The sequence below is a fragment of the Schistocerca americana genome, chromosome 2 (assembly GCF_021461395.2).
Source record: "Schistocerca americana isolate TAMUIC-IGC-003095 chromosome 2, iqSchAmer2.1, whole genome shotgun sequence".
Taxonomy (NCBI): domain Eukaryota; kingdom Metazoa; phylum Arthropoda; class Insecta; order Orthoptera; family Acrididae; genus Schistocerca; species Schistocerca americana.
This window is the reverse complement of record NC_060120.1, coordinates 558976089-559002782: the sequence shown is the minus strand read 5'-3', so window position 1 is coordinate 559002782 and position 26694 is coordinate 558976089. Positions and strand designations below refer to the sequence as shown.

Here is a 26694-nt window from a genome sequence, read left to right as displayed (position 1 = left end):
CATTTTTGTCTCCAACCTTATTTGTTTCTGAGTTTCAGCCATTGTCCAAGCCTTAGCAAAGTCCAAAGCGTTTACATCAACTAAAAACATTCACAGACTGCAAAAATCACGGAGATAAGCTGCGTATGAGCCCAACAAAACACTTCTGTCCGCTACTGAAGCTCAACAATGGACAAACAAAACACTTGTTCAATCAAAGGAGATCTTTGACGTTTACCGCTCACCACAGCTCACCCTCAGCTGAATGCTATTCTCTTTACCGCTAGAATAAATGCAATACTGTAGTATGTAGCGAAGCTTCTGGAAATAAAGTGCCGAATTCTAGTAGCTAAATAAACAATACCTACTGCCATAATGAGCTGCTTAGAAGTAGGAAATAGTAAATTCCTCGAAATTTGGTCTTCGTTATAACAGAGTGTTGCTAAATCTACTTCATCATCGTTGTTGTTGTTGTTGTTGTGGTCTTCAGTCCTGAGACTGGTTTGATGCAGCTCTCCATGCTGCTCTATCCTGTGCAAGCTTCTTCATCTCCCAGTACCTACTGCAGCCTACATCCTTCTGAATCTGCTTAGTGTATTCATCTCTTGGTCTCCCTCTACGATTTTTACCCTCCACGCTGCCCTCCAATACTAAATTGGTGATCCCTCGATGTCTCAGAACATGTCCTACCAACCGATCCCTTCTTCTAGTCAAGTTGTGCCACAAGCTCCTCTTCTCCCCAATTCTATTCAATACTCCCTCATTAGTTATGTGGTCTACCCATCTAATCTTCAGCATTCTTCTGTAGCACCACATTTCGAAAGCTTCTATTCTCTTCTTGTCTAAACTATTTATCGTCCACGTTTCACTTCCATACATGGCTACACTCCATACAAATACTTCCAGAAACGACTTCCTGACACTTAAATCTACACTCGATGTTAACAAATTTTTCTTCTTCAGAAACGCTTTCCTTGCCAAGGCCAGTCTACTTTTTATATCCTCTCTACTTTAACCATCATCAGTTATTTTGCTCCCCAAATAGCAAAACTCCTTTACTACTTTAAGTGTCGCATTTCCTAACCTAATTCCCTCAGCATCACCCGACTTAATTCGACTACATTCCATTATCCTAGTTTTGCTTTTGTTGATCTTCATCTTATATCCTCCTTTCAAGACACTGTCCATTCCGTTCAACTGCTCTTCCAAGTCCTTTGCTGTCTCTGACAGAACTACAATGTCATCGGCGAACCTCAAAGTTTTTATTTCTTCTCCATGGATTTTAATTCCTACTCCGAACTTTTCTTTTGTTCCCTCTTTTGCTTGCTCAATATACAGATTGAATAACATTGGGGATAGGCTACAACCCTGTCTCACTCCCTTCCCAACCACTGCTTCCCTTTCATACCCCTCGATTCTTATAACTGCCATCTGCTTTCTGTACAAATTGTAAATAGCCTTTCGCTCCCTGTATTTTATCCCTACCACCTTCAGAATTTGAAAGAGAGTATTCCAATCAACACTGTCAAAAGCTTTCTCTAAGTCTACAAATGCTAGAAACGTAGGTTTGCCTTTCCTTAATCTAGCTTCTAAGATAAGTCGTAGGGTCAGTATTGCCTCACGTGCTCCAACATTTCTACGGAATCCAAACTGATCTTCCCCGAGGTCGGCTTCTATCAGTTTTTCCATTCATCTGTAAAGAATTCGCGTTAGTATTTTGCAGCTGTGACTTATTAAACTGATAGTTCGGTAATTTTCACATCTGTCAACACCTGCTTTCTTTGGGATTGGAATTATTATATTCTACTTGAAGTCTGAGGGTATTTCGCCTGTCTCATACATTTTGCTCACCAGATGGTAGAGTTTTGTCAGGACTGGCTCTCCCAAGGTTGTCAGTAGTTCTAATGGAATGTTGTCTATTCCGGGGGCCTTGTTTCGACTCAGGTCTTTCAGTGCTCTGTCAAACTCTTCACGCAGTATCATATCTCCGATTTCATCTTCATCTACATCCTCTTCCATTTCCATAATATTGTCCTCAAGTACATCGCCCTTGTATAGACCCTCTATATACTCCTTCCACCTTTCTGCTTTCCCTTGTTTGCTTAGAACTGGGTTTCCATCTGAGCTCTTGATATTCATACAAGTGGTTCTCTTTTCTCCAAAGGTCTCTTTAATTTTCCTGTAGGCAGTATCTATCTTACCCCTAGTGAGATAAGCCTCTACATCCTTACATTTGTCCTCTAGCCATGCCTGCTTAGCCATTTTGCACTTCCTGTCGATCTCATTTTTGAGACGTTTGTATTCCTTTTTGCCTGCTTCATTTACTGCATTTTTATATTTTCTCCTTTCATCAATTAAATTCAGTATTTCTTTTGTCACCCAAGGATTTCTACTAGCCCTTGTCTTTTTACCTACTTGATCCTCTGCTGCCTTCACCACTTCATCCCTCAAACCTATCCATTCTTCTTCTACTGTATTTCTTTCCCCCATTCTTGTCAATTGTTCCTTTATGCTCTTCCTGAAGCTCTCTACAACCTCTGGTTCCTTCAGTTTATCCAGGTCCCATCTCCTCAAATTCCCACCTTTTTGCAGTTTCTTCAGTTTCAATCTGCAGTTCATAACCAATAGATTGTGGTCAGAGTCCACATCTGCCCCTGGAAATGTCTTACCATTTAAAACCTGGTTCCTAAATCTCTGTCTTACCATTATATAATCTATCTGATACCTTTTATTATACAACCTTCTTTCATGATTCTTAAACCAAGTGTTAGCTATGATTAAGTTATGCTCTGCGCAAAATTCTACCAGACGGCTTCCTCTTTCATTTCTTAGCCCCAATCCATATTCACCTACTATGTTGCCTTCTCTCCCTTTTCCTACGCTTGAATTCCAGTCACCCATGACTATTAAATTTTCGTCTCCCTTCACTATTTGAATAATTTCTTTTATCTCCTCATACATTTCATCAATTTCTTCGTCATCTGCAGAGCTAGTTGGCATATAAACTTGTACTACTGTAGTAGGCGTGGGCTTCGTGTCTATCTTGGCCACAATAATGCGTTCATTATGCTGTTTGTAGTAGCTTACCCGTACTCCTATTTTTTTATTCATTATTAAACCTACTCCTGCATTACCCCTGTTTGATTTTGTATTTATAACCCTGTATTCACCTGACCAAAAGTCTTGTTCCTCCTGCACTGAACTTCACTAATTCCCACTATATCTAACTTTAACCAATCCATTTCCCTTTTTAAATTTTCTAACCTACCTGCCCAATTAAGGGATCTGACATTACACGCTCCGATCCGTAGAACACCAGTTTTCTTTCTCCTGATAACAACGTCCTCCTGAGTAGTCCCCGCCCACAGATCTGAATGGGGGACTATTTTACCTCCGGAATATTTTACCCAAGAGGACGCCATCATCATTTAATCATACAGTAAAGATGCATGCCCTCAGGAAAAATTACGGCTGTAGTTTTCCCTTGCTTTCAGCTGTTCGCAGTACCAGAACAGCAAGGCTATTTTGGTTAGTGTTACAAGGCCAGATCAGTCAATCATCCAGACTGTTGCCCCTGCAACTACTGAAAAGTACGGCTATCTGTATCGTTGAGGCACGCAAGCATCCCCACCAACGCCAAGGTCCGTGGTTCATGGGGGGGGGATTCATCATTGTAATGAGGGGTAATTAATGTAGTACATGTAGGAAATCAGCTGGGGCTATATAAAGTTACTGCTGTACCCAGGTTTATCGTTGTATCGGTAATTGTTATACAGAGGTTTGACAGTATACCTCGTATAAGAACTGCGAAGACTAGAGAAATCAGTGTTCGTAAGGAAGCATAAAATCAAACATTTTTCCCTCTCTCTGTTTGTGAGTGGTCCAGAAAGGAGAATATCTAGAAGTGGCATAAGGAACACTTTGCCATGCACCATATGATGGTTTATGGAGAGTGTATGTAAATGTACAGTGTGACAATTATTGAACTATATGAAATAAAATTGTCATAACTTTTGAATGGTTTGTGTTAGGATGTTCAAACTGCATGTTTGGCTGCGGGGCATGATGGGAATTAGTACGTGCATGTACGGTTTGATTTAGCGAGAAAGCATGCTTTCATTTGGATTGGTTCATCAATAAGAAAAATTGGCACATTTGGGGGACTGAGAATCCGCATTTCATGATTGAGGTGTCTCTTCATCCTCAACAGGTGGCTGCATGGTGTGCAGTGTCCAGTCATAGAATAATCGGTGCGATATTCCTTGATGCCAAGGTGACTACTGAATGGTACGTGAATATTGTTGAAGAAGATTTTATCCCCATTATCCAAAGTGCCCCTGATTTTGACAAGATGTGGTATAATGCAAGACGGAGTTCGACCGCATCAAAGCAGGAGAGTGATGTCCTGTAGGAGCATTTTGGGGACTGCATTCTGGCTCTGGTGTCCCAGAGGCCTCTGGCATGGGCTTCAATTGGCCGCCATATTCTCTGGATCTGAACACACACGACTCCTTTTTGTGGGTCTTTATTAAAGACAAGGCGTACAGCAATAACCCCAAAACCATCGCTGAGCTGGAAACAGTCCTTCAGGAGGTCATTGACAGCATTGCTGTTCCGAGAATTCAGCAGGTAAAGCAGAATTTTGCTATTTGTCTGCGCCACATCAGCATCGATGGTGGCAGGCATATTGAATATGTCATAACCTAAGTCCGAACATTTGTAGTGATGTTTAAATGTTGAATAAAGTGTGTGAATGCTATAGTTTGCAACTAGTTTATGTTGGTTTTTTTTTTCATGTAGTTCAGTAACTGTCACCCCATAGATACTGCATAGCTGCTGTTTACATGTTATTTATAACTTAATATTACTTGATAAAAATGGCGCTTTTCAGAGACCATGAGTGCTATTTACAATGCACTATTCCTTGCAATGCAGCTTCACAATGGACACTATTTACAGAAAGTGTGGCTAATGAGGTATATTTATAATTTTCTTTTGAAATGATGGGGGTTTACAATTTCTTGCTTTGTGTTACAGGTGACCTAGTTGAAGGTCTTCTCATCAGAGTATGTAACTCCATTCTTAATCCTAGACAAGGAGGCAAAGTCTATATGAAAACTATTTTTGTGTCTTGTATTGTGACTGTAAATCACAGTCAGCAGAAACTGATTTTTATGACAAAAATCACTACTGAGTAAATGTAATGGAAAGAGAATGTAAGAATTCCAAGATCCTTAAAATATTTCCGCAAAATGTAAAGTTAGTTACCTTACACAACATTCTTTCTGCTCCCTCCTGCTAAATAAGTACTTTATTCATGCCAGGTGCCTTCAGAACATAATTCCACAGAAAAACATGGGGTGAAAATGTCCTTAGTTAAACACAAGAAGAGGCTTCTATGGGCATAAAGTGCTGAACTGAGCTTCTTTATTAGTTTATGTATGTCTTGACTACATTTTAATTTGTTATCTAGCTGGATACCTAGGAATTTCACACAGTGTGTTTAATCTGGCATAATTATTCACATTTCACAGCACACAGTTGCAGCTATAGTACTGACAAAGTTGTTTGTGCACTCTATTCGAATATTAAATTTAGTAGTTTTCATTTGTTCATCCAAATAGTATCAGTGTGTTTACATTTCGCAATGTGCAGTTCTTAAGTTCTGACAAAGTTGTTTGTGCACTGTTATTCACTTATTAAATTTAGAAGTGTTCACCAGTGTCTCTTGCTGTTTCTGGTGAAATAATGGTTTAATAAACTTTCAGAAACTTTCGCCCACTGTGTTTCATAGAGTTGTTTGTGCGATGAAGTCATTTATTAAATTTAGCACAGTAGTTTTCAGCTGACATTTCTTATTGTTTGTAGTGAAATATTTCAGTAAAACTTTCGTTCACTATGTTTAATTCTGTGAGTGTTCCAGTGGTCGCTTGAATTTTTTGTTTTAAATAATAAATTGTGCGAAGTTTTTGTGATACTGGTATTAGTTGTGGTTTAGTAGTATTAATAAAAGTAGTTGCTTTCTTAATAGAGAGCGAAATTCAAGATCACTATTTGTTAGTTCTTTAAATGGTCCTACTGTAGTAATTGTACTTAGGGAACATATATGTTTAATTTTTTCCAGTAATGTTAACATTTTACCATGAGTGAGAAGTGTGGGCTTTGTCATAGGTTTGCGATTAGTGGGTTATGGTGTGAGATTTGTTCAAAGTATTTTCATTTGGGGGAATGCCAGTGGGAATTTTAGTGATATCCTCTACTGGAAGTGCAAAATTTGTAGCAGAAATAAGTTGATAGAGGAGCAGGAGTGCACGATTTGTGCCCTTTGGTGCAGTTACAAAACACAAAGGAGGAACTACATAGGATGAGGAGTGTGAAAGGTGCTACTGTCAGAGTTTAGTGGAGAGGAGCCTCTTGTAGCTGTAGGTGTAGGAAATATGCAGCAGTCCTCAGCTGTTATGGAGCCTAAGTCAGCTGCAAATTCTAACAGAAAGAATAAGGTTCTGCTGCTAGGTTGTTCGCATGGCAGAGGTGCAGGCCAACAGTTCCAGGAAGTGTTGGGAAGTGAGTACCATGTCACCAGCATTGTGAAGCCTAGTACAGAGTTGGCTCATGTGCTTGTTAACATAATGGAGTTTTGTAGGAATTTCATGAAAAAGGATCAGGTAGTGATTGTGGATGGAGCTGGGAATAGTCTTGATAGGGACAGGGAGTATGATGTAGGTGGTGACCTGGTAAAGACAGCTACTCTAACTGGTGGCACTAATGTGCACTTCGTGCAACTGTTTTAGTGACAAGATCGGCCTCATCTTAATGCTACTGTTAGGTGTGGTAACATGGGGCTGTAGAAGGCATGATAGTGGAGGGCATGGTTCACATTGCAGCGGTGCCAGTTGAGTCTATCAATAGACTGGGTTTCACTAGACCTGCACCTCAATAGGTATGGGAAGGGGAGGCTGGCAAAACTTATGGGTGACAGTGTAGTGGGTTGTGGTGGGATCACTCATGGACAAATTCCTGTAGTAGTTGATGTTAGAGCTGAATCTTTTTTAGATTGAAGTCAGTCAGTAGGTATCCCTGTTTAAAGGAAGTCCCTCGAACAAAGGAATCACCTTCAAAGGTGGTCAGGTATCCAAGTAGTGAATGAATTAGCATATTTCATCAAAATATAAGACGTATTAGAGAGAAGGTTAGCGAACTGCTTATAGATGTTGACTGACATTATTGGTATATCGAAGAACCACTTAAATAATTTGACAATTCAGAGGCTTCCTTTACCAGGATACAGATTAGCTGGCTGTTCAAGGAGTTCTTCGCTGAGAGGGAGAGTGGTCATGTACGTAAAAAACAACATTCGATTAGTGTCCGCAGATGTATCATGGCACTGCACTGAACAGGTATTTTAATGTTGTGCATGGGCAGTTGAATTTAGTGAAACTAAGCTTCTAATTGTTATTGTTTATAGGTCCCCTAACCCTTACTTCAGAGCATTTCTGCTCAAGCTAGAGACAGTTCTTGATTCACTTTATAGGACGTACCAAAAATTAGTTATATGTGGAAGTCAGTATTAATTTTGTATGTGATTGTGTAAGAAAAAGGAAGTTGGAAGATGATCTAAATTCATATGATCTGATGCAGACTGTTTCTTCCTGCCGGGGTCCAAGAGAACAGCAGCACAACTGTAGACAATATTTTTTTCATTCTTCATTACTAAATGGGCATTCTGTTAGTAAAAGGGTGAATAGCCTTTCAGACCATGGTACACAAATTTTAACACTAAAAGGCTTTTGTACACAAAAAAAATGTTATATACAATTACAAACTATGTAGAAATGCTAATCCAATGGCAATAGAGAGTTTTTTAAACCTTGTTAAGGAACAAGAGTGGTAGAATGTTTATAGTGTCAGCAACATAAATGACAAATATAATGCTTTCCTTAGCACACTTCTCATGCTCTTTGAAAGATGCTCTCTATTAGAATGATCAAAACAGGGTACTAGTAGTGAAAGGCTGCCTGGGTGGCAGACTAGTGGGATAAGGAAATCATGTAGAACAAAGTGGAAATTATATCAAAATATTAGAAATAATCAGAATCAAGCTACAGTAGCCCATTACAAACAGTGCTGTAAGGTACTTAAAAATGTTATTAGGAAGGCAAAGAATATGTGGTATGCAAATAAAATAGCTGATTCACAAGATAAAATTAAAACCATATGGTCAGTCATGAAGAAAGTGTCTGGTCAGCAGCACAAGGTTGATGATATAAAGTTAGTTTGTAGTGAAAATGTTTCTGTTACTGATAAGTCAGATATATGTACAGTATTTAACAATCGCTTTCTGAGTATTGCTGGTGAATTAAATAAAAACTTAGTTTCTGCAGGTAATCTTATAACACTCCTGGAAAATCCCTTTTCGAGACTGACTTCTGAAATAATCCTCTGTGGTACTGACAAAGGGGAGATTGTTGATGGAATACCTAGCAGAACATTAAAGTACTGCACTGTACGTGTTAGCTCTGTGTTTAGCCATATTTGTAATTTTTCCTTTAAGAATGGTCAGTTTCCTGAACGATTAAAGTGCTCAGTAGTAAAGCCACTTTATAAAAAGGGATAATGCAGACAATTTTTGACTTACTGTATTTCTATGCCATCAGTGTTTGCTGAAGTTATTGAAAATGCTGTGTATGTAACGATAATTCATCATTTTATTTCACATAATTTGCTATCAAATGTACAGTTCAGTTTTATAAGTGGCGTAACAACTGAAAATGCTGTAATCTCTTTTCTCAGTGTATGCGATAGATTAAATAAAAGGTTTCAAATGCTAGGCATCTTTTTTGATGTAACTTTGGTATTTCATTGTGTTGATCATAAGATATTGCTCCAGAAGTTGGGCCATTATGGAGTATGAGGAGTAGCTCTCAATTGGTTCACCTCTTATTTTAATTACAGACAGCAAAAGGTCATTCTCCACAGTGCTGAGAATGGCTATGATGTGGGATCTGAGTGGGGCGCAGTTAAATGGGGGGTGGCCCAGGGATCAGTGCTTGGGCTGCTCCCATTCCTTATTTATAAAAATTATATGCCCTCTAATATTACAGGTGGTTCTAAAATATTTGTGATTGCTGATGACACTAGCTTGGTAGTAAAGGATGGTGTATGCAACATTGGTCCTGTTTTAAATAGTGCAGTTCCAGACATAGTTCATTGCCTGCAGAAAATAAACTACCCCTAAATTGCAGTAAGGCTGAGTTTTTACAGTTTCTAACACAAAGTTCCACAAAACCCATTTTAATTTCACAGAATGGGCATATGATTAGTGAAATGGAACAGTTCAAATTTGTAGGTGTTCATAGAGATAGTAAACTAAAGGTTTCTTGAAATTACTGCAACCAGTCGCCTTTTTAGAAACCTGCATTCATCACAGTAACAGTGTTCCCTTGATAATCGATAAAAGTTTTAGATAATAAACTGTCATAGAAAGCCCACATTCAGAATCTTGTTCAAAGACTTAATGCTACCATTTTTAATATCTGAATAGCATATGAAGTAAATGATAGTTCAACACGAAAATTAGTCTACTTTGCTTATTTTCATTCACTTATGATGTATGGTATTATATTTTGGGGTAACTCTTCCCATGGATATTTTTGGCTCAGAAACAGGCAGTTTGGGCAATAAGTGGCATAAGTTAGCGAACCTCTTGTTGACCCACGTTCATTAGTCTGGGTACGCCTGTCAATATATATATTCTTTACTGTCATTTCTTGTTAACAATATCAGCTTATTCCCAAGAGTTAGCAGCTTTCACTCAGTTAATACTAGGCAGAAATCTAATCTGCATTTGGATTGCACTTCATTGACTCTTGTGCAGAAAGGTGTGCAGTATACTGCTGCATCCCTTTTCAGTAAGCTACCACAAGAAATCAAAAGTCTCAGCAGTAATCCACGCAGTTTAAAATCGAAACTGAAGAGTTACCTCATGCGTCACTCCTTCTATTCTGTGAAGGAGTGCCTTGAAAAATGAAGGTGATTCCTGTGTATATTGTTGATTGCGCTTACATAAACTTACGACTTATCTTTTTTTGGGTTCATAAACACTGTAATTTATATGTTATTAGTTTTATGTTGCAATTTCATGTACTAGCACATTCCATGACCTTGGATATTTGCTCCTCATTTTGGTCCTGTGGAACTAGATGTGTAAAGTAAAAAAATAAAAAATTTAAAAAACCACTAATGTCTATTTATGATGCTAACAGGTGGTTATTGTTGATATGACTGTGCATAATATGAGTCTTCATGAGAGTAAGACATATACCGTTGCCTGTGTGAACTTCAGCTATCATCTGAGTAGTGTTTGCTATGGTTGACATTAGACCCTTGATTAGTATGTTTCATCAGCAAACATAGTTTCTGAACAACCCTTTAAAGTCATTGGAAGGTCATTCTTGTAGTTTAAAAACAAGAGTGGACCCAGTACTGATCCTTGTGGTACTCCACATATTATGTTCCTCCATTCTGAGGTTAGTATCATGACTGAGACACAATGTGTTAAGGAGATCCTCTGTGTTCTGTTATGAGGGTAAGATTCCATTGCTACAAAAGAGATGCCACTAATGCCACAACACTTTAGTTTGTCAAGTAGAATTTTGTGGCCAGACAACCAAAAGCTTTGGCAAGGCCTCAGAATATTTGTTGTTTAACTAAGCAAGCATTTCATTTGTGAGATACTGTATTGTTTTCTCTGTAGAGAATTCTTTATGAAAGCCAAAGCAAGAGACATTTAACAAATTCTAATCAATTAAATGAGTCAGTTTTCCTAAATCAGTCACTTTTTTGAACACTTTTGTAAAGACTGGATGGCATTATATAGGTCAGTAATTTGAGGTTGTTTGCTTATCTCCAGTTTTGTAGCTGCATTTTACTACAGCATACTTACACTGATCAGCCAAAACATTATGACCACCTGTTTAATAGCATGTTGTTTCATTTTTCAAACATGGTACAACAGAGATTCTGCTTGGAATGCATTCTACAAGTCCTTGACACAGGATTCCAGATGTGTGTGGCACCAGATGTCTTAAGCACAGGTCAAGCAATTCCCACAAATTACCAGATAGTAGTTTACAGGCACACATCTGGTGCATGATATGTTTTCTGATGGGTACAGATCAGGCAGATTTGCTGGCCAAGACATCAGTGTGAGTTCACTATAATGCCCCTCAAACCACTGCAACACAATTCGTCACCGGTGTAGAGGGAGACTTCATGTGTGCAGCAATGCAGGTTACCTGCAATAATGTTCATGTAGTTCAATGCTGTCATGATGCCTTTGATTACCACCACAGATCCCATGGAAGCCCAATTCAACATAACCCATAGAATAATTCTGACCTCTCCAACTTGCATCTGTGGCATGGTGCATGTTTTATGCAGCCATTCACCTGGGCCATGGTGTGCAAGGACCCAACCATGTACCTGGTATAACAAGAAATGCAATTCACTCGACAGGCGACACATTTCTATCGATCCATGATTAATACTCGGTGATGCTGTGCCCACTGCAGTTATAACTGATGATGTCATTGGGTAAACACAAGAACATGCAAGGGTTGTGTGATGTGGAGCTCCATGTTTAACAAAGGCCTTTGAACAGTGGGGTCCAAAACCCTTATGCCTGCACCAGAATTGTACTCTGTCATCAGATATGGCATAGATCACTGCCTATCCTGGATTACACAAAGAGCGATCCTCTGACCTCTGCTTTTTTGTGATGAGACATGGTTGTCCAATACCATACAGTCTATTTGTTATTTCCCTGCCCTTCAACCACTTCCCGTAGGTGCTCACAACAGCGGTATGCCAACAGGTGACCAGCTTTGCCATTTCAGAGATTCTCGTTTCCAGCCACAGTGCAACAAAGTGTTATTTGTCAAAATGCTTACATCAGTGGACTGTATGGTTTTTATTTTTCTTTAATCGAATTTTTATGTTGTAAAAAATTGCAACATCGTCTAAACTTTTCCCACTAATTAAGGCCATAGAAGCATGGTGTTTTCCAAATGTACTTATGACCAAAAAGTGGTTCTGGTAGCTGGCGTCCAAGGTTTTTTTGTTGTTGTGGTGATATTTCCATAGAAACTTTAATCCCATAGCACATATTTTCTTTATATCTAACCGAGGTGAAATATCAATTTTTATAAATTCACACCCGTGTGAGCTGAATTTCTAAAAACAGTGAAACGCATAGTTTTTTCACTTTTAACTGAGAAGTCAAGTGCAAATTTTCATAGATGTAGCTTTAAAAATGCATTCATTATTTTCATAAAACATTTCATCCCTTTAGGGGTTGCAGCTCGAAAACACTAAAACACCTGTGGTTTTTTTTTAACTGAAAAGTCAAATGCCAGTGTTCATACACTCCTGGAAATTGAAATAAGAACACCGTGAAATCATTCTCCCAGGAAGGGGAAACTTTATTGACACATTCCTGGGGTCAGATACATCACATGATCACACTGACAGAACCACAGGCACATAGACACAGGCAACAGAGCATGCACAATGTCGGCACTAGTACAGTGTATATCCACCTTTCGCAGCAATGCAGGCTGCTATTCTCCCATGGAGACGATCATAGAGATGCTGGATGTAGTCTTGTGGAACGGCTTGCCATGCCATTTCCACCTGGCGCCTCAGTTGGACCAGCGTTCGTGCTGGACGTGCAGACCGCGTGAGACGACGCTTCATCCAGTCCCAAACATGCTCAATGGGGGACAGATCCGGAGATCTTGCTGGCCAGGGTAGTTGACTTACACCTTCTAGAGCACGTTGGGTGGCACGGGATACATGCGGACGTGCATTGTCCTGTTGGAACAGCAAGTTCCCTTGCCGGTCTAGGAATGGTAGAACGATGGGTTCGATGACGGTTTGGATGTACCGTGCACTATTCAGTGTCCCCTCGACGATCACCAGTGGTGTACGGCCAGTGTAGGAGATCGCTCCCCACACCATGATGCCGAGTGTTGGCCCTGTGTGCCTCGGTCGTATGCAGTCCTGATTGCGGCGCTCACCTGCACGGCGCCAAACACGCATACGACCATCATTGGCACCAAGGCAGAAGCGACTCTCATCGCTGAAGACGACGCGTCTCCATTCGTCCCTCCATTCACGCCTGTCGCGACACCACTGGAGGCGGGCTGCACGATGTTGGGGCGTGAGCGGAAGATGGCCTAACGGTGTGCGGGACCGTAGCCCAGCTTCATGGAGACGGTTGCGAATGGTCCTCGCCGATACCCCAGGAGCAACAGTGTCCCTAATTTGCTGGGAAGTGGCGGTGCGGTCCCCTACGGCACTGCGTAGGATCCTACGGTCTTGGCGTGCATCCGTGCGTCGCTGCGGTCCGGTCCCAGGTCGACGGGCACGTGCACCTTCTGCCGACCACTGGCGACAACATCGATGTACTGTTGAGACCTCACGCCCCACGTGTTGAGCAATTCGGCGGTACGTCCACCCGGCCTCCCGCATGCCCACTATACGCCCTCGCTCAAAGTCCGTCAACTGCGCATACGGTTCACGTCCACGCTGTCGCGGCATGCTACCAGTGTTAAAGACTGCGATGGAGCTCCGTATGCCACGGCAAACTGGCTGACACTGACGGCGGCGGTGCACAAATGCTGCGCAGCTAGCGCCATTCGACGGCCAACACCGCGGTTCCTGGTGTGTCCGCTGTGCCATGCGTGTGATCATTGCTTGTACAGCCCTCTCACAGTGTCCGGAGCAAGTATGGTGGGTCTGACACACCGGTGTCAATGTGTTCTTTTTTCCATTTCCAGGAGTGTAGATGTAGAGATGTAGCATTAGAAACATGTTAGCAGTTGTTTAATACTGATTTATTTTTAAAAAATTCACTAATTATTTCACCTTCATAGGGATTGATTTTCCAAAAACGATGACACATATTTCTTTATTTCTTTCTGAGGAACCATATACCAATTTTTGTACATCTAATTTCATAATTAAAAATTAAATCTATAAGAAATGGCATTTTACTTCTTGGTTAGATATATAGAAAATATGAGCTAGGGGATTAGAGTTTCTCTGGAAACATCACCACGAGAAAACAACAGGCATCATTAACAAAAACCTTGATTCCAGCTACCAGAATTGCTTTTTGGTCAGAAATATATTCGGAAAATACCATGCTTCTATGACCTTAATGGGGAAAGTTCAGAAGATGCTGCAATTTTTGAATGACATGAAAATTCGATTAAATAAAAAAAAAAGCCATATAGTCTACATAAGTGAAGCAGTGGTGTGTGTGTGTGTGTTTGTGTGTGTGTGTGTGTGTGTGTCAAGAGTTGTCAGGCACATTTTCTCTGGCGTTTCTGTTGATATATGCAATTTTGTTTTTGCATTGTGTAGCTTGAGTCGGTCCAAATAAATGCTGCTCATCACATCTTTCATGCGCTGCCCAGTGTCGACGGAAAGCCTTGGTCTGTTCACATTACAAAAAAGATTTTTAAAGTAGAATTTTACATGCCCATTTGACAGAGCAGTCCCAAATTAGTCTACTGTGATATTTGTTTTAGCAATATGTATTAACAGGGGCAGTGAAACATGAGTACTCCAATAGTGACAGTACCATTCTGGCCCACGCTAACTGCTACCACCATGCGAAAGCACCTCAGTCATTGCTGGAGTACTGATTATTCTTAGTATTTTACTGCCCCTGTAATACATATCACTAAAATGAATATCACACCAGACTTAACTGGTAGTGCTCCTTAAAATGGGCACATAACATTCATATTTAAAAATCATTTTGTTTGAAATGGGAAACAAACAGATGCATTCCATCGATGCTGGTCCTTCAATGAAAGCAACGATGAGCAGGATTTGTTTGGGCTGATGCCAGCTAAACTATGAATAAACAAAATTGCAAATATCTGTTAAAACACCAGGGAAAATGCGCCTGATGACACATGGTAGAGGCACCTGGTATATACTGTATATATAAAATGTTTGGGAAAGTGAGATACAAACTTATGGAAAAAAATGACTTTCTGTACTGAACGACATCACAAATTTGTGCAAAACAGATAGAGGTGAGAAATTATTTTCAAAAATATGAAGAACTTCCATCCTCTGCAAACAAAAGGTCATGATCTTAAGACTCTGCATGTATTATCCAGTGTCTTTCTTGTGGTATCAAAGTAAAGCAGGGGTGTAACTTAAGTTCCTGTCACTCATACTCACCCCAGCAGGCTCCATCCAGCCATCTGCGATGTCACTCAGTTTACTTGGAGTGTAGGCAGATGATGGTATAATTATGAAAAGTTTCTTTACTGGGAAACTAGAATCATTTAGTCCCTGTTGGTCAATATAATCTTCAATCTTCTCAATCATACCTGTAAGCATTATTACATCTGATTTGATGACTGACACTCATGTTGATAATATGGATAATTAGACATCTGCTATAACAAAATTTTAATATTGTTGACTGTACAGGCTGCTGTCAGTGCAGGTTGACTTTCCCTGTCACAATGGCTTTCCATGGAATAAAAAGAACATTTTTTAAAGTCCGTCTTCTAATAAAACCAGCAAATTATAAATTATAATCTGCCATTCAACTGGTTTAACATGATAGTCTGTTTTTTCCTGTACTGTGGGGACAGATGACCTCAGCAGTTTGGTCCCATAGGGACTTAACCTATACTGTGATGACCCCATAATCTCTGCAACACTTAACACCATCAAGTGTGTTCCTCTCTCTCTCTCTCTCTCTCTCTTTACACACACACACACACACACACACACACACACACACACACACACGTACACACACACTGCAATGACCACTGTGTTTTAATTCATTCACTTGTTTTATTCTGTTCTTAGGATTGTCACATACTCAATTATTTTTGGACTTCCCAATACAGTGTACTAGCTGATAATGTTGCAATTTTTCACAAGGTAGGAAATGACACCAGTTCATAACAGTGATTTCTTTATTGCAAAGTACACATTTTGGTTATGAATTAAAAATCAGTGCAGGTGCTCAGCAAAGCAATCATGACCTGTACGTAATATTAGAGTTGCCACTTTTCATTCTATTGATAATCTTGGGTAACTTTCCCTGTAAGATATCTTATATGATACTTAATAAAACATTCTTTTAATTTATATGTATACAGGATGTCCTTTCTCTAGAATGTTGTATGATATATAGCTTGAAGGAATGATGTTTTATCAGTCAGTATCACTATTTTCTGAAAATCATTTGTCCAAACACATAGTTATTAAGAACTCTAGAAACATGCACATTATGTCAGAAATCAGTAATTCTGACAACAGACTCAAGGCTTAGTAGGGAGTGTAGTAAAATGAGAGACAGTACAACAAGCCACAAATCAGGATAACATTACCATTAATTTAAACAGAATGGCTGTAAATGATCTGTCACAGTTAGCAGATATGTTTGATAATAATTCCTCAAATGTAGCAGAGAATATAGTTCAAGATAAAAATCAAAAAAGGGTGTTGAACAAACAACTAACATAAAATTCAGTCATATGACTGTCTCACCCCCTTCTCCTTCTGAAAATATGAAAATTATATATTCTCTAAAAATAAAAGCTCATCTGGATTTGATGGGGTTTCCAACAGAGTACTAAAGACTTCTTCCTATATAATTATCACTGTCTTTTCTGAAATATGTAATGTATCACTAACCCAGGGCATTTTTCCAGAGAGATTGGAATATGTCATTGTCAAACCCCCCTATAAGAAAGGTGACAGGAGAGCTGCCAGGCACTACCAACCTGTTTCACTATTAACATCATTTTTCAAGATTTTTGAGAAGTTCATGTTTTCTAGAACAGTACTGCATCGACAACAATAATGTCCTCAGTAAACAGTTTGGATTTCATAAGAGTTGCCGAACTGAGAGTATCATTTACACATTCACTCACAAAATTTTACAGGCACTAAATAATACAGTAGCACCAGCTAGTATTTTCTGTGACCTACCTAAAGCATCTGACTCTGTGAATCCCAATAACTCTCTTGGATAAATTGACGTTTCATGGAATCGATGGTACAGGAAACTAATGAACAATGTCATATCTAACTAGAAGAATGCAAGAAGTTTTACTTTATAATTCAGCCAATGCAAACAGGGGAGATTCTTCTGACTGGAGAGAAATCATTATGGGATTCCACAAAGTCATCTTAGGTCCACTATTGTTGCTCATATATGTAAACACCTTCCATCTCATATAAAACATGCCGAATTAGTTCTTTTTGTGAATGACACCAGTATTTTAATCAATCCAAACGTAAATACAGCATGAGAAGAAATGGTAAATAATGTTCTTAAAAGTATTATTGAGTAGTTTTCTGTAAATGGTGGTACCCTCAGTTTCAGACAGACTTTAACACATACAGTTCTGCACATCTAGACGGACTACACAAATGTAACACATGTGAGGAAATAATAACCAGGGTGGAAATGTCAAAATTTTTAGGTGTCCATACTGATGAAGGTTTAAACTGAAGAAAAAAACTGGAACTCCTAAAACAATCTAGTTCAGCCACATATGCACTTATAATCATTGCAGATCTTGGGGAGTTGACATATTTTGCATGTTTTCATTCAGTAATGTCATCTGGAATAATGTTCAGGAATAACTCAGCTTTGTCTACAGTCTTTACTGTTCATAAACTTGCTGTAAGAATAAAATGTGATGCTCACCCACAGTCATCTTGTAGACATTTGTTCAATGAGTTAGGCATTTTGACTACTGCTTCACAGCATATTTATTTCTTCATGAAGTTTATTTTAAATAATACACTGCAGTTCAAAAGGAACAATGATGTACGTAATTACAACAAGACAAACAGTTAGATTCATTACTCCACATTAAGGCTGTCTTTAGCACAAAAGGGGTGCACAATGCTACCACCAAAATTTTTGTCACTTACCAAATGTTATGCAAGTTTGACAGAAAGCAAAGTTAAATTTGAAAACAAACTGTAAAAATTTCTCCTTGACCGCTCCTTCTGCTCCATAGAAGAGTTTCTAATTTTGTAATGTGTACAATAAGGGAAAGTCAACACTCACATATAAGGAATCAAGCATGGAAAGCAGAGACACACAACAAAAAACAGCATTCTCATTAGTTTTTGAGCACTAACTCTTTTTCTAGAAATACTACAAATATTGACAAACAGAACCACACAGACACCAAAATGCACACTCCCAAGGCCATGGCAAGACACAGCAACAGGAGTCCTCAGTCTTGCTGTGGCCTGTATGTCACTATGTGTATTATTGCTAGATAAAAAAATGCAATTTCTGTTACATATTTCTGTGCTTCATGCATCTATCCACTTTAGGTGACTGTTTTGTCTTTTCCTTATTTTATATATTGCTCCAATTTCCATTATTTTTATAATTTTGTAATGTGTAAAATGTGATGGGAAGGAATTATTAACTCACAAAAAAGTCAATTATCAGTATGCAGCCATATTTACGTGTGAATGTGTAATGTTAATGTAAAATGGCTCATTCCATATAATATGATTAATTGTACAAATGATCCACAGAACATGAACATCAGTGTAAAATTTGCTTTAGCATCCACCACAGCTGTAATACATAGAAAAAATATGGTTACATACTTAAACACCTGTAGTCCCCCCTCAAGCACATCACTGCCTCTGTAACTAGTCCTATCTTGGCAAATCCTATTTAGCTCTTCATTTCGCTATTATACCCTCACTGGCACAAAAAGTGCAACATCTAATAAATGATGTGTCATCATCTTGTTAACCAAAGTGTAGTATTTTATTCTATATTTTTAGATAGGATATGTTATTGGCATTGTTTAGTGAACAAACAATGAGGCAGCGACTGCTCATTGCACTAGCCGTAATACCTTTTCCTGCATAACCTGAAAACAAAACACAGCATGTGAAGAAACAATGTTTACATATATTGTTGCACCTTGTACTGTTCCCCTTTGAATCACATGTGTTTGTGTGATCTTCCTGTGAGGATTGTAATCAGGTTTCTGGAGTAAACATGCTTTAATCCCTGAAGATACTGCAAGAGCTGTTGCTTTGGTGGAAGATGGTCACAGCACGCATTACATTGCCAAAGTGTTGGCACGGGGAAACTGGAGACTATGCTAGGAAACAAGGGTCAGGCTTAAGAAGAGCATTATCAGCAAGAGATGATCAATTCATACAAGTTCTCTGCAACAGTCACACCACCACCAGTGAAGCATGAAATAGACTCCAACAAGTTTGAGGGTTTGTGAGAGAATGGAAGAAGCCAATCCAAAAGATCTGCTACAGGCACGGAACTCACCAGAGAGCATCAGACAGCTCAACTAAGTTTCACAAGGGAATATCACAGCTGGAGCGTACAACAGTAGGAGCAAATGTGATTCATTGATGAGTCACAATTTGGCCTATGGTCACCTGACAGTAAAGAGAGGGCCTGGAGAAGGCCTGGGAAAAGGTGTTCCTCTTGCACATTCTCAACCAGGATGCCTTTTCAGGGTGGATGTCTGATGGTGTGAACAGGAATCAATATGTCTGCAATAATAGAGCTTCGGGCCTCACAGCACAATGCTATGTGGAATTACATCCTTTTGAAGCATGTTACGCCTTTCGCTCCATTTATTTCTGGTGGTGGCTTTACACTGATGCAGGATAATGCGTGCCACATGTTAAGAGAGTTGTGCAAGAGTTCTTGGATGAAGCTGACATTCAGGCTATGGCTTGGCCTGCTCGAATCCCTGATTTGAATCCTATTGAACATGTATGGGACATGCTGGGGAGAAGGGCCTATCAGCACTATTCCGAGAACTTACAGGACCTGTGGGAAACCCTCCTGAATGAATGGGAGAAGGTTTCTCAAGAAGACATTGCAGCATTAGTCAGGAGTATGCCTGAAAGGTTGGATACCATGATTAGTGCACGAGGAGTTGGTATATGCTTTTGAAGATGCAAAGAGAGGTCTGTGGATTGAAATGTGAAATGTAGCAAACCACAACAGAGCAGCAGTAGATTACTGTCATAAAAATGACTGGAATTTAAAATAAAAATTCTTTACAAAATTGACGTGTTGTGTTTTTGGTGGTGGTCAATGTGTATGACTGTCACAGATATCCTTTTCCATTTATTCTATCTACTAACTTCGTATGATCATTAATTTGTGAAAAACTTTAAGATTACATTTGAAATGGATTTTCTAGTTTTCTGACTGCAAACATTTCACTTCCATATATTATGATACCCTACCAACATTTAGTTCATTAACTTTCTCAGGACTTTGTTAAGCTTCACACCAGCATACATCTTCTGGTAATGAAAGTTGCTTCGCTTTTAGCAGTTACCTCATTTTTTTCTTCTTTGATTCATGTTTATCTAGTTATTATTATTTTTTCACTATTGTTCATTACTTTTACCTTTCCCCCACATTTTTAATTAGATTACATGTTTCAAACACTAATATGTGGTTCTGAGTAGACAAGATGGATTGCTGACACAACAACCTAGATCTGAAGATGATCCAGAGTGATATAAACACATAATCTAATTAAAAATATGCAACTGAGATGGAAAAATAAATAATAATTACCTTATACCTGTACCTTTGTTATCATAAACTGTGTGTTGTAAAGGAATCCATATCTTTTTCCTCCCAATTCAATTCAGCACCACCTCATTAATTATTCAATGTACCCACATGATCTTCAGCACTCTCATGTAGCTTGGTGCCACATTTTAAAAGCTATCTACTTCTTGTCTGAACTGTTTTTGTTCAATTTTACTTCTGACAAATACCTTTAGAAAATGCTTCTCCTTGAACTTTAATTCCTTCAGACTGTATAACATCAGGGATAAGTCTCAACTAATGTTTCTCATTTATGACCTTGGACTCTTATAACTGCAGTCTGGTTCAGTACAAGTCAGGAATAATCTTCCATTCTTTGTATTTTATCCCTATTACCTGCAGAATTTCAAAGAGTGTAGTGCAGTTAACATTGTTAAAAGCTCTCTCCAACTCTACGAGTACTATAGTGTTTGTCTTGTGTCCTCTAGGTATACCGACATATCCTTTTGCATTCTCTGTCACTCTCACTTTTTGGATGTCTGCATTACCTTAAGCCTGCTACATTTGATGCATTTTTATATTTTCTTCCTTCATCATTTAAATTGAACAACTTGTGTATTATACCAGGATTTATACTGTGCATTGTGCTTTTGCGGATTTGATCCTTTGCTGTCTTCACTATTTCATCTCTCAAAGCTACCCATTTGTCTTCTGTTATATTCCTATTGCGAGATGAAAGACTGGAGGAGCTAGATACATTCTGGTTTGACAGATGATGTGGCATGGTGAGAGTACCAACACAGGTGAGCATAGCCCACAAAAAGGCAGAGTGTTGTACTGTCTGTTTGACCAGCAGACAACACGCCAACCTCTGCTATTGGTGGAATATGCAGCCATGAAGCAGGCCGTCTGTCGTACGGGGCTGCAGGTAGTCTGAAGGGCTATGGCAAATGGTCTTCCCTAGTGAGTGTGCATTCCTGGCCCTTGTAGGGTATGAGTGTGCTGCTGTGGCAAAAATTAGTTCATGGGTATTGCATAAGTAAAATTCACACTAAAAATATACGGACTAGACAGTGGCACCACATGAAAGGGAAAAATGAAGTGAGGAAGCATGCCTAAACATTAACACTGTAGGTATAATAGTACTTTAGATTATTTTCAGGAGGCAATGATTTACAGTGCTAGAAATTTTTGGAAAATCACGGTTTGTGTGTAGTTGCATTTCACTTTATTAACCCTTTGAGTCTCAATAATACAAAAAAATATTAAAATTTTTTTCATAATTGAGCTCTGTCATCTTAATAAGCAACGAATACAAGAAGAAATTGTCAAAAAGTGGACACTCAATTACTTTAAGAAAGTGGTTCCACTTTAGAACATAATTTCACATAATTAATATTTATGGCATAATAAGCAATGAATACAAGGAGAAATTGGAAAAAAGTGGATGATCAATTGTTTTAAGGTTGTTGTTTCACTTTGGAACTACTAGGATATACAGTTTTCAACCACCCTTCATTTTATGAGAAATGTTTGAAAGCAATTTTGCATTTGTCCTAGACACAATACCACATCTTGAAATTTCCATTAACTCTCAATTCCTAAAATGAATTATAGTCCGAAATAACAAGCAAAAATGGGCCTAAAATTTAATTAATGCATATCAGAAGTGCAATTTGTACACACTTGATTCTCCTTAGGTTTAAAATAGATAATAGTAAATAATGTTAATTTTGACCATTTCATTGAATAATGTACAAAATTTCCAAAAAGCCAAGTACCTCAGCAGAAACTAATGTAACCACAGAAAAGGCTGGTGAAATTCTAGCCCTAATTCGTATGTAATACTTGCAGCAGTGATAAGTTTCATATTTTTTTTTTTTTTTTTTTTTTTTTTTTGTTATGATGTTCACATAATGAAAAACCTTATGTTCTAATTTTTGATAAGAAAGACAATGAAACTCATATTTTGTAACACCTCAATGGAACCAGTGCACAATGTTGAGTCATGAAAAGTGATAATATGTGTAGCTTTCATAGTAACATGTTCAATACATGTAGTTCTATGGGTTTTGATATGACTGATCGAGTCTACATAAGGGCAACAGCCAGGCTGACCAGAGTCGGTTCACTTTGAGAGTTTGGCGAGCAAGGATGTGTGCTGATGACCACTACGTAGGTAATGATTAAAGTGTTTAAAGTTTTTGGGTGGTAAGTGCAGAGACTTGTAGAAATTCAGCAGTAGGAGTTCAGCAACTTAGAGAAGTTTTTGACAGTTGTATTTATTGACTTTAACTCTGAACAGTAGAGGGATGGTAGATTTGGAGAAATTCTGTATATGTTCAGGACTTTAAGTATGAACTGCAGAATCATGTTTAAAAACTTGTGAAATTTCAGTAAAAATCCATGCACTTTGCAAAGTCATCCACAACTGATTTTTTGAATTGTAGCACTGAACAGCAAAGCTGTGCATCAGATTTAGTGCATTCTTTACTGAGCTCACAAATCAATCTGTTGTGGGACTCACATTATTAGGCAAGTTCTCAATAAAGCATTTCAGTTATTGAACAGTACTTGGTTCTGTTATGGAAATTTATTCATTCTACCAACTATAATCCTGCCTGCAATTTAATCAAGTTATAGGATGTTGGCAGATCAATAACAGGGAAATGCGACAGATGTGTGCCTGTGTTCCAGAGAGATGCGAAGCCAATAGACTTTAAATATCAGCCGCACACTTAGTTTAGCCCCCCCCCCACACACACACACACAAGGAAGAAGAAGAAAACACTGTGTTAAGTAGAAAAACTTCAGTGCATCACACTTTCCTCTGTTTCAGTAAATTACTGATTAAAGTTGCCTCTGAAACTTTCAACAACTGATAGTTCTTTCAATTTATCTACATGTTGTATCTATATTTCTCTGTCTTTCTAACTTATTCGATATAATCTGCAATTATTAACCAATAAATTATGATCAGGGTCCACATCCCAAGAATATGTTGTCAGTTAAAAATACGGGTTTGAAATCTCTGTCATGTAACCTGTCTTAAACCTTCTCGTGTCTCCAAGCTCCTTTCAGGTGTACAAGCTTCCTTTCTGACTCTTAAACCAAATGTTTGCAATGATTAAATTATGTACTGTGCAGAATTCCACCTGGTGATTTCCTCTTTGATTCCTTTCTCCCAGACACTGCTCTCCTACTATTTTCTTATCTTCTTTTCCTACCTTTTCTTACTTTTGAATTCTAGCCTCTCACTGCATTTAAATATTCATCTCCCTTCACAATCTGAATAACTTGTCACACATTGTTTCAATCTCTCTATCATCTGATAGACATATAAACTTGTATTATTGTGCTGAATGTTAACTTCATGTCTTCCTTGGCTATGGTAATGCATTCACTGTGTTGTTCTTAGTAGCTTAGCTGCTTCCTTGTTTTCTTATTCATTATCAGACCTACATCTTTATTACCCATATTTGATTTTGTATTTATTACCCTGCAGTCCTCTGACCACAAGTCTTACTCTTCCTGCCATTGCACTTCACTAATGTCCCCTGTATCTAACTTCAGCTTATCCATTTCCCTTTTTAAATGCTCTAACCTACCTACCTGATTAAGGGATCTAGGATTGCACACTCTGACCCATAGAATGTCATTGTTGATTTTCCTGATGATGATATTCTCCTGAGTGTTCCCTGCTCAGAGTTACAAATGGAGGATTATTTCCCTCCAGAATATTTTACCCAGAGGATGCCATCATCATTAAGCTATACAACAGAATTGTGTGCCCTTGGAGGAAAATAACAGATATACTTTTCCCTTGCTTACAGCCATTCACAATAACAACACAGCAAAGCCATGTTGTCTTAATGTTACAATGACATAATAGTCAATCATCCAGACAGTTGAATCTGCAACCTCTGAAAAGGCTGCTGCCCCTCTTCAGGAATCATACATTTGTCTGGCTTCTCAACAAATACCCCTCTGTTGTGGTTGCACCTTCTGTATGGTTATCTGCATCACTGAGGCACACAAGCCAACCCCCAACAGCAAGGTCTACAGTTCATAGAGGGTTCATGAAAGTAACTTCCCAAAGAAAGTAAAAGACTGTCTAGTGGCACAGGAAAATAAGAGCATAGGAGATTATCTAATAAATAAAAATATGTAAATTATGTATAATCATTCCTATTAGAAAAGTAATCAGATTTGTCACACTTTAAGAAATATGTGACACCAAATGTTTCGTATTCTTGACATGCCATATATTATTTTTAGGCTCATGTAAAATGTAATTCTACATGATAAAATAAAAAAAATAAATTAAGTCACTAAGAAACATACTGCAAAAGTGATACTGTACTTACTATGGTTAAGTATTAAAAGCTTTAGAGCTGTATCACTTGCTCAATCGTCAAATGAGAGAAATGAATGGTGGAAACTATATGAGAAACCTCACTTTATTTAACTATGTTCCATTTATTTATCAAAGTTTACAACAGAAAAGGAAACATTATTTTTACATTGAACTGTGTTTTTATTATTGGCAGCTGACAATATACTTGTGTAATTCTGAATGCTTTTCTCTCCTCCAGTCAGTGTGCCACATCCCTTAATTTTTCTCTTCCTATTTTACTTTCAGCTCTGAAAACAGAAATTGCCAACTCCAAATGCTAAATTGTAATTAAGGAATGATTTATGTACTCTTCTATACTCTTAACACCCAAACATCCAGATGTCAGACACTCAGATCATTACCAGACGTCGTATGTCGATAGAGTATCAATCAAAATACTGATTTAGTTTGTGCTGTGTGCTGTTGTCCCTTTCACTCAATTTCTGCTGGACGACAGCATACAGCATGAACTAAATTGGTGTTCTGGTTGATACCCTATCGACATGCAAAAGTTTGGTACCGATCTGAGTGTCTGATATTTGGAGGTTTGGGTGTAACAGGCATACATGCATAAGTGGTGTGCTAGTTTAGGAAGATGACAATAAATGATGGGACATGCTGGGAGAGCTATGTGGGCGGTTATAACATATTATACCTAAAAGCTAATGACTACAGTAAAATTCAATGAGCTAATACCTCTTAACCAAGGAGGGTCCTCGCTCAGGGAGGAGACTCTGGACCAGGCAGACCACAAATGGTTTACAGCCTTCGTTTGACATCGTCTGGCAGTACGGGAAACTCACTTCAGTGACACACTTGGTGGCAAAGAGGGTGCCAAAATAGCCAGGGATAGAATAGTAATAAGCCCATCTGGTACTCCTGGCATGCACTGCACACAATATTCCAATTGCTGATACCAGGAGGACAAACTAGGCATCGGCATCAGGCTTTCTACACCTGTAGTCATTAGAAGCATCTCGAGGAGATGCAGCTCAGGACGGCAGCATGGAAAAATGTGGTAGCACTCATATTGTTAAACAAACTGCAACAGAACACTGAATGCGGGGTGACAATTCTGTGGTTCGCACATGCTCCGGCGAAATGCCACAGATGACAATGTGAGCCATATGGTGCTGCATGGCAAGCTGCTGAGAGCATTGGCGGGGGTGTTGCTTTGTCAGAGTGGAACAAGAGACTGCTTGAGTGACAGTTTGGCATGCCTTGTGTCCAGAAAGCATGGCTGTCTTTAGTTCTCCCTCTGGTGGAAGTGACCAGTGAGGGTTTTTGGGGGCTGGATTGCAGTCTGCGCAGCCTGTCATCTGCTGCTATAGATGGAGGTGATGGAAGGAGTCCACACACAGTTCCCTCCTTTTGAGAGGTAAACACCGGTGTCAACCATGCAGAGGGGTATTTGAAGCTGACGGATGATGCTTGCTTTGGGGGAGGGGGCGGCGGGGGGCATGCACAGGTTGTCACTGCTGTGCTTGTGCTTGTGTTGTGTGTTGTGGTATCCAGCAAGAGGAGGAGCATGGGCAGCTCCTGCGTGGGCATTGGTAGCATTTGAAGTAGCATTGCTGCTCCAATGGTGTAAGTGCTAGCGGTGGTGGTGACAACTCTCTGCTGGGACTGGCAGGTGCCTGTGGGGGGCGGAGCGCTGTCTATGTCAGCTGGAGACTGCAGGGTA

At 39.0% G+C, this 26694-nt stretch overlaps 1 protein-coding gene across 4 annotated transcripts in view; it reads right to left on the bottom strand.

Annotated features, from left to right (window-relative positions):
- LOC124594984 (stimulator of interferon genes protein) overlaps positions 1 to 26694 on the bottom strand; it is a 328498-nt gene that overhangs the window by 45812 nt on the left and 255992 nt on the right. For all 4 annotated transcript variants that reach the window (XM_047133516.1, XM_047133515.1, XM_047133518.1 and 1 more), the window contains one exon: positions 15241 to 15392. In XM_047133516.1, the coding sequence (XP_046989472.1) occupies positions 15241 to 15392 (152 nt within the window). The remainder of the gene's footprint in view (positions 1 to 15240; positions 15393 to 26694) is intronic.